The sequence below is a fragment of the Carcharodon carcharias genome (assembly GCF_017639515.1).
Source record: "Carcharodon carcharias isolate sCarCar2 chromosome 36 unlocalized genomic scaffold, sCarCar2.pri SUPER_36_unloc_1, whole genome shotgun sequence".
NCBI lineage: Eukaryota > Metazoa > Chordata > Chondrichthyes > Lamniformes > Lamnidae > Carcharodon > Carcharodon carcharias.
The window spans coordinates 1,174,170-1,182,705 of NW_024470726.1; the positions used below are offsets into that span (position 1 = coordinate 1,174,170).

An 8,536-nucleotide genomic window follows, 5' to 3' on the forward strand; every position below is an offset into this window, starting at 1 on the left:
GTAGACATGGGTCTCTCACAGAGATCCTTCGACTGGACTTGGCCCCTTTTCCTTTTCGATGTTCCCCGTGCTCTGTGGGGTCGCCACACTGCTGGCTGATCACCCCTTCATATCCACCAACATTTGGGAATTTGGTGGGTGGTTTTATAGTGGATGCCCTTCCTGTCGCTAAGCCTCCCCATTTCGATAGAGATTGGCTTCCCTGTACCAGTGCCTGAGTTACTGCTTCTTCTACTGACCCCGAGTGAAAGTACATGAGGAACAAAGACCAGGGAGCCCATGATCATGTGAAAAAGAATTAAAAATATTAATTATTATTTACATCAATGCATGAGAGGATGTAGATGTAGTTGTGTGTGTGCGTGTGCTTTAAGGATGCCTTTTGTGTTTATATGTATGTGTTGTGTGCATTTTTTTATTTTCTGTGTGAGTTTATATATTTGTGTTCTGTGCGTGTTTGTGTGTGTATACACATTGACTGTTTTGTGGAGGTGTATATGTGTGTTGAGTCAGTGTTCTGTGTTTGTGTGTGTGTTGAGTCAGTGTTCTGTGTTTGTGTGTGTCGCATAAGTTTGTTGAGTGAGTGTTCTTTGTGTGTGTGTGTCATTGTGTATATTTGTTTGTGCTTTATGGGTACTTGTTTGTGTGTTTGTACTTTATGGGTCCCTGTTTGTGTGTGTGTTTGTGCTTTATGGGTACATGTTTGTGTATGTGTGTTTGTGCTTTATGGGTAAATGTTTCTGTGTGTGTTTGTGCTTTATGGGTCCCTGTTTGTGTGTGTGTTTGTGCTTTATGGGTACATGTTTGTGTGTGTGTGTTTGTGCTTTATGGGTAAATGTTTCTGTGTGTGTTTGTGCTTTATGGGTACACGTTTGTGTGTGTGTTTGTGCTTTATGGGTACATGTTTGTGTGTGTGTGTTTGTGCTTTGTGGGTCCACGTTTGTGTGTGTGTGCTTGTGCTTTGTGGGTACGTGTGTGCGTGTGTGATTATGCTTTATGGGTACATGTTTGTGTGTGTGTGCTTGTGCTTTGTGGGTACGTGTGTGTGTGTGTGTTTGTGCTTTATGGGTACATGTTTGTGTGTGTGTTTGTGCTTTGTGGGTACATGTTTGTGTGTTTGTGCTTTATGGGTAAATGTTTCTGTGTGTGTTTATGCTTTATGGGTACACGTTAGTGTGTGTGTTTGTGCTTTATGGGTACATGTTTGTGTGTGTGTGCTTTGTGGTCCTTGTTTGTGTGTGTGTGCTTGTGCTTTGTAGGTACGTGTGGTTGCGTGTGTGTTTGTGCTTTATGGGTACATGTTTGTGTGTGTGTGCTTGTGCTTTGTGGGTACGTGTGTGCGTGTGTGTTTGTGCTTTATGGGTACATGTTTGTGTGTGTTTGTGTTTGTGCTTTTTGGGTACATGTTTGTGTGTGTGCATTTGTATTCTTTGTTTTTTGTGTGGGTTTATACATTTGTGTTTTGTGTATCTTTATATATTTGTGTATGTATATGTATTGAGGGTTGTATGTGTGTGGAGTGAGTGTTCTGTGTGTGTGTGTCTGCGTGTTGAGTGAGTGTTCTGTGTGTGTGTCTGCGTGTTGAGTGAGTGTTTGTGTGTGTGTCTGCGTGTTGAGTGAGTGTTGTGTGTGTGTGTCTGCGTGTTGAGTGAGTGTTCTGTGTGTGTGTGCATGTGTGTTGAGTGTTCTGTGTGTGTGTCTGCGTGTTGAGTGAGTGTTCTGTGTGTGTGTGTGCGTGTTGAGTGAGTGTTCTATGTGTGTGTGGCTGCGTGTTGAGTCAGCGTTCTGTGTGTGTCTGCATGTTGAGTCAGTGTTCTGTGTGTGTCTGTGTGTTGAGTGAGTGTTCTGTGTGTGTGTGTCTACGTGTTGAGTGAGTGTTCTGTGTGTCTCCATGTTGAGTGAGTGTTCTGTGTGTGTGTGTCTGTGTGTTGAGTGAGTGTTCTATGTGTGTGTGGCTGTGTGTTGAGTCAGCGTTCTGTGTGTGTCTGCATGTTGAGTCAGTGTTCTGTGTGTGTCTGTGTGTTGAGTGAGTGTCCTGTGTGTGTGTGTCTACGTGTTGAGTGAGTGTTCTATGTGTGTGTGTCTGTGTGTTGAGTGAGTGTTCTGTGTGTGTGTGCGCGTTGTGTGTGTGTGTCTGCATGTTCAGTGAGTGTTCTGTGTGTGTGTCTGTGTTAAGTGAGTGTTCTGTGTGTGTGTCTGCGTGTTGAGTGAGTGTTCTGTGTGTGTGTCTGTGTGTTGAGTGAGTGTTCTGTGTGTGTGTGTCTGCTTGTTGAGTGAGTGTTGTGTGTGTGTGTCTGCGTGTTGAGTGAGTGTTCTGTGTGTGTGTGTGTCTGCTTGTTGAGTGAGTGTTCTGTGTGTGTGTGTGTGTCTGCTTGTTGAGTGAGTGTTCTGTGTGTGTGTCTGTGTGTTGAGTCAGTGTTCTGTGTGTGTGTGTATGTGCGTGTGCGTGTGTGTTGTGTGCATGCGCATGCGTGTCTGTGGGCAGCAGTGATCCCCGCGCTCCTACATACTTCAGAGACTTGGACGACAGACCGCAGGCACCTCAAAGCGCTGGTGGAGCACCAGCATCAGTGCCTTTGCGCAACCCTTGAATCCGGTGGCAAGAATGGTGGATAAAGAGCAGCGCCCTCTCCGAGGTCACCGTGCCCAGCACCGAGGCGCTAATCACTCATGACCTGCTCCCCTGGGCGGGACAGTTTGTTCATATCCCCAACACCAGACTCTCGAGGCAACTGCCCCACTCGGAGCTCCCTTACAACTCTCAGGAGGGCAGTGGAAATGCTTTAGGGATGTCCAAAGCAACTCTGGAGAGGTCAGACATCCCCACTGACTCTCCTGATCGATCAAAATGGCGAAAGCTGATTCGGGAAGGCACCGATCACATCGGGAGACCTTGTCAGGAGCGTGCAGAGGTGATTTGGGGTATCAGTGGGAGTGCCCGACCCTCCAAGCACCTCCTGCCCCTCGTGACAGAGTCTGCAGATCGCACCTTGGACTTATCGCCCATCTCCAGAACCCATCGAACCAGAGTGGAAGCAGGTCAGCCTCGATCCCGAGGGACTGTCTAAGGAGAGAAGAGGGAGTGTGTGTGTGTATATGTGTGTCTATAATTTTGTGTTTCCCGCAACCCCTCCGTTGACCAGGTGGTGGGGCTGTTCCCATTCGATCAGGGCAGGAGGGAGATCTGAAGGTTTCTCTCAAAGGTAGTTTAGGTGTGGGGGAGTGGGGGGGGGTTGGTGGCATGGGTGGGAAGGGACTGGGTTTCCCGTCGCTTGATTTTCTGTGAGCGAGTCCCACATTCTCCCCACTCCCTGCGGGAGCGAGTCCCACATTCTCCCCGCTCGCCCCACAGGAGCGAGTCCTACATTACCCCCACTGTCTGGATAAAGATGTTTCTCCCGAATTTATTAATATATTTACTAGTGACCGTTGTACATTTGTAGGTGCTCCTGTGGCGCTGTGGGTAGAGTTCCTACCTCTGAACCTGAAACTCCGGGTTCGAGCCATGCCTCAGGGCTTAATGGCCAAGGAAGGAGCGTTCATAACACAGCCAAACAGGCTGATTGTCAACCAGTAAACCCTTCACACACTCCTTAGACCAGGCCTGCTTCAATCTCCTTCCAAACTCCCGACTGCCACCATCTAGAAGAACAAGGGCAGCAGATACATGGGGAACACCACCACCTGCAAGTTCCCCTCCGAGCCCCTCACCATCCCGATTTGGAAATATATCGGCCGTTCCTCCACTGTCGCTGGGTCCAAATCCCTCCCTAACAGCACGGTGGGTGTACCTACACCACAGGGGACCGCAGCGGCTCAAGAAGGCGGCTCAACCCCCACCACCGTCTCAAAGGGGGCAATTAGGGATGGGCAACAAACGCTGGGCCCAGCCCAGCGACACCCCACACCCCCATAAGTGAATAAAAAAAGAGCTAAGAGCGGGAGGAATCCCCGGTCAACCACGCGAGGGGCAGAAAGTTCCAGGCGACTGTAGAAAGGGCCGGTTGCCGCGGCAACTCGGCCCTCCTGAGTGAACCGTGGCACCGTCCTTTCTGTGTGGGGAAGCGGGGAGGGGCGCGCAGGCGGATTGGGAGAGGGTGGAGGAGGGGGGGGGGCAATATTAGCGAGGCCCTCCCAACCCCCCCCCCCCCAACCCCCACCACCACCTTAACCCCTGCCCCCCTCTTTTGCTCTCTTCCAGGGCCGGAGAACCTGTACTTCAACCCCAAAACCGCGCACCCCAGCCTGCGCTTCAGCGGTGACTACACGGCGGTGGAATCCCGCGGACCCCCGGCGCCCGGTGTCCCACCCACCCCCGACAACCCCGAGAGGTTCAACCGCTTCCAGGCTGTGCTGGCCAGCGCCCACTTCGCCTCGGGCCGCCGCTACTGGGAGGTGGACGTGGGCGACGCCGCGGCCTGGCACCTGGGCATCACCTGCGTCCACAGCCCCCGCAAGGGCTACGTCAAGCTGGCCCCCGCCAACGGCTATTGGAGCATCGGCCGACTGCTGGACTACTGGGTGAACGCCGGCCGGCGGCAGCCCCTGGACGTGGGCTCCGAGCTCTCCAAGGTGGGCGTCTACCTGGACTTCGACGCGGGGCGGGTCTCCTTCTATGATGCCTGTTGCATGGCCCTCCTCTGCACCTTCAAGACCACCTTCCATAGCCCCGTGGTGCCCTTCTTCAGCCCCAGCAGAGGAGTGGATGGTGTCCTCCGGCTGTGCCACTTCTGACAGAGGTTTATACCCCTCACTGGAAACCCACCCACCCCCCCCCCACCATCCCCGTCCCACTCTTTCCCCAACACCCCCCCCCCCCCCACCTCCTCCACCCCTCCACCCACACTAAGACAGCTACCTTGTAGTCATTAAGTAAAAGCAATAAGGTATTCTACTGGTGGTTGCTTGACATTTCGTAACAAGTTCTGGACCCCCTGCTCCGTGATGCCTCCCTGAGGTGGTGCACCACCCCTCTTGCTCAGGAGGATGAGTTACGATAGCGCCTCCCCACGCGCTGCGCCTGCCCCCAAAGCGCTTTGCAGCCAATGGGCGCGCTTTCTTGAAATGCAGCCACTGTTGCCATTTTGGGATTGCCACAGCCAGTTTGAGCACAGCAAGCCCCCGCTAACAGCAACGTGCAAACGCTCTGACAATCTCCCTTCTGCCACAATTTGTTGCACAGGGTCCACAGCACAGAAGCAGGCCATTCGGCCCCTCCTGCTCTGTGCCGGCGTTCATGCTGCTCACCAGCCGCCTCCCAGTCCCTCTTCCTCTTGCCCCCTGGCATTCCTTTCTCTCCTCCTTTCTATCCGGCTTTCCCCCATCAACGCGTCGTGCCTCGATCACTCCCTGTGGGAGCGAGTTCCACCTTCTCCCCACTCCTTGGCTGAGGAAGTTTCTCCTGAAATCCCATGCTAAATGGGATAGGTTGTGAACAGATCCAGCAGCTCAAGACTGGGGCCATCCACGAGGCGCTGTGGGCCGTCAGCAGCGGCAGAATTGTACTCGAACATAATCTGTAACCTCATGGCCCAGCATATCCCCCACTCTACCATTACCACCAAGCCAAGGGGTCAACCCCCTGGTCCAATGAAGAGTGCGGAAGGGCATGTCAGGAGCAGCACCAGGCATACCTAAAAACGAGGTGTCAACCCGGTGACTAGGGACCACTCGCGTGCCAGACAGCATAAGGATCAAGTGCTAGACAGAGCTAAGCGCTCCCACAGCCAACAGATCAGATCTAAGCTCTGCAGCCCTGCCACACCCAGTTGTGAATGGTGGTGGGCAATTAAACAGCTCACTGGACGACGAAGAGGACAATGAAGCCCACTGAAGTCCCAATTGCCGCCCCCATTTTTCGCCGTCCTGCCCGACCTTACGATTGGCGGATGGGTGAATTTTCCAGGTGGCCGTCGGTGGTTTTGTTGAAACCTCCTCCAAGGGCGGGATGAAGTTTCCATTACTGAATTCAAAAGGAAAAAAAATGCACGGGCAGAATTTTCACCGTGTGTGCGTTCAGGCGCCCGATTCTGACGCGTGGGCATTTTTCTCGGGGTTTTGAAATCTTTTATTCCTTGGTTTTAAGGTCTTCAGCTCCCTGAGGCAGCCCCCTGGCTTTGGGGAGCTTTTGTTCCTCACCTCCAAGTGCCCACGCTCAGCGCCAGCGCCCGCCCTCCTCCTGTCCCACCGCCCCCCCCTCCAAGGTTGTTGGAGGGCATCGCTGCAGGAGTCCCTCAGACTTGCATCCTAGGCCCAACCGCCTTCACCCTGCTTCATTTCAGGGTACGCGCGGCGGCTCAGTGAGTGCCTAGCTCACCTCTGGGTCAGAGGTCGATGGGCCTGCGGTCCCACTCGAAACACTGACCCCACAGGTCTCGCAGTGCCTGTACGGAGGGAGCGCTGCACCCCCGTCTTTCGAATGGGGCATTAATCCCCTCAGGTGAACCCGTGGCCGCTATTTCATTGGCAGGCCGGAGTACCGACCAAGTCTTTTCTCTCTAACGACTTTAAAAAAAAATTATATGAAAACACAGGCCCAGTCATGAATCTCACTGCTGATTATGGGAGCTTGCTGTGTACAAATCAGCTGCTGTGTTTCCTCCGTTTTAGCAGTGACTAACAGCACGCCATGGGATGTGAAAGGCTGGTTTTGACTCCTCACTTTACCGGACACAGCCCAGCCATTGACTCGGCATGTGACTCAGTGCTGTAGTCCCACTCTGAATCCTTCGACCATGATATTCGATGCCGCTCTGTGTCACAGCTACCCACGCTCGTAAAGTAGCACAGTTTCCTCCTTTGCACGCTTGCACATACCCTACAGAGGGCAAGCGAGGAGGCGTGGGATAGCCGCTCTTAGACAGTGGGCTGAATTGATGACGCAGGAGTTGGTTCTCGTTTAGGAAAGAATGGCATTTCTTTTTCCTTTATCCTTTCATGGGACGTGGGTGTCGCTGGCAAGGCTGGCATTTGTTGCCCATCCCTAATTGTCCCCTTGAACTGAGTGGTCTCGCTCGGCCATTTCAGAGGGGCAGTTAAGAGTCAACCACATGGCTGTGGGTCTGGAGTCACATGTAGGCCAGACCGGGTAAGGACGGCAGATTTCCCTCCCTAAAGGGGGCATGAGTGAACCAGATGGGGGGTTTTTACGACAATCCATGATGGTTGCCCCGGTCACCATCACTGAGACTCGCTTTTCAATTCCAGATTTTATTCATTGAATTTAAATTCCACCAGCTGCCCGCTGTGGGATTTGAACCTGTGTCCCTGGAGCCTGGGCCTCCGGATTACTGGCAGTTCACACGACTGATTCCTGGGATGGGGTTGCTTATCCTATGAGGAAAAGTTAGACAGGTTGGGCCTGCATTCATTGGAGTTTAGAAGGATGAGAGGTGGGCTTACTGAAGCAGATAAGATCCAGAGAGGACTTGACAGGGCGGATGCTGAGAGGGTGTTTCCCCTTGTGGGAGAGACTCGAACGAGGGGACGCGGTTTAACAATTTAAGACGGAGATGAGGAGAAATTTTTTTCTCTCAGAGGGTCGTGAGTCTGTGTTGCCCTCTTCACCAGGGAGCGTTGGAGGCCGGGACCATGGATTATATTTTAAGGCTGATTTAGACGGACTCTTGGCTGGCAGAGGTTATCAGGGGCAGGTGGGAATGTGGAGTTGAGGCCACAGCCAACCAGCCATGATCTTATTGAAGGATGGAGCAGGTTGGAGGGGCTGAATAGCCTACTCCCGCCTAATTCGTATGCTCATATGTGCTATTGCAGTAACATTTCCACCGCCCCAACGGCTGCCCGAATTGATTAAAAAAAGAGTAGAAATTATTAAAGAAGAGAAATATAGAATTGTAAAGAAGTCTTTCAGAAGCCAGGAACACCCTGAAGCTCTTTATAGCCAATGTGGCTCCAACATTTGAAGTGTTGTCATTGCTACAATGTTGGAAGCACAGTAGTCAATTTACACACAGCAAGCTCCCACCTATCCAAACCAGATAACCTGTTTTAATGATGTTGAGGGATGAATATTGCCCCCCCCCCCCACCGGGAGGACCAGGGAGAAAGCCCCTCCTTCTACCCGCACCTCTTTGAAAATGGCAGCGGGGTGGCTTACGCCCAGCCGAGAGAGCGTCTCGTCCGAAAGGCGGCACCCCTGGCAGTGCAGCACTCCCTCACTACCGCACCGGGAATGTCGGCCTCGGTTCCGGGATGCATCTATGGGACTTGAACTCGCAATCTTCCGACTCTGGGCCGCGAACCTTCTGCGTCACAACTGACCCGGAGTCAAAGCCATTCAACTGGTTGACAAAAAGCGCCGGGACAGGCAAGAATGGAACACAAGTTGCAAGTTGTTGCACTGCCTGAAAGGGTGGTGGAAGCATAGGAACATTGGAGTTAGGAGCAGGAGTAGGCCGCTCAGCCCCTCGAGGCTTGCTCCACCATTCAAAAAGGTGATGGCTGATCTGGTTGTGTCTCAGCTCCCTGTCTGCGCCCACCCCCTCATACTCCTTGACCCCCTTGTCTATCAAAAACC

At 52.7% G+C, this 8,536-nt stretch overlaps 1 protein-coding gene across 1 annotated transcript in view; it reads left to right on the top strand.

Moving 5' to 3' along the window:
* LOC121274316 (nuclear factor 7, ovary-like) overlaps window positions 1–4,761 on the top strand; it is a 19,863-nt gene extending 15,102 nt beyond the window's left edge. Inside the window, exons 5-6 of the mRNA XM_041181559.1 lie at window positions 2,766–3,039; window positions 4,202–4,761. Coding sequence (XP_041037493.1) covers window positions 2,766–3,039; window positions 4,202–4,734 — 807 coding nt within the window. The 3' untranslated portion in view covers window positions 4,735–4,761. The remainder of the gene's footprint in view (window positions 1–2,765; window positions 3,040–4,201) is intronic.
* Window positions 4,762–8,536: the final 3,775 nt, after the last annotated feature.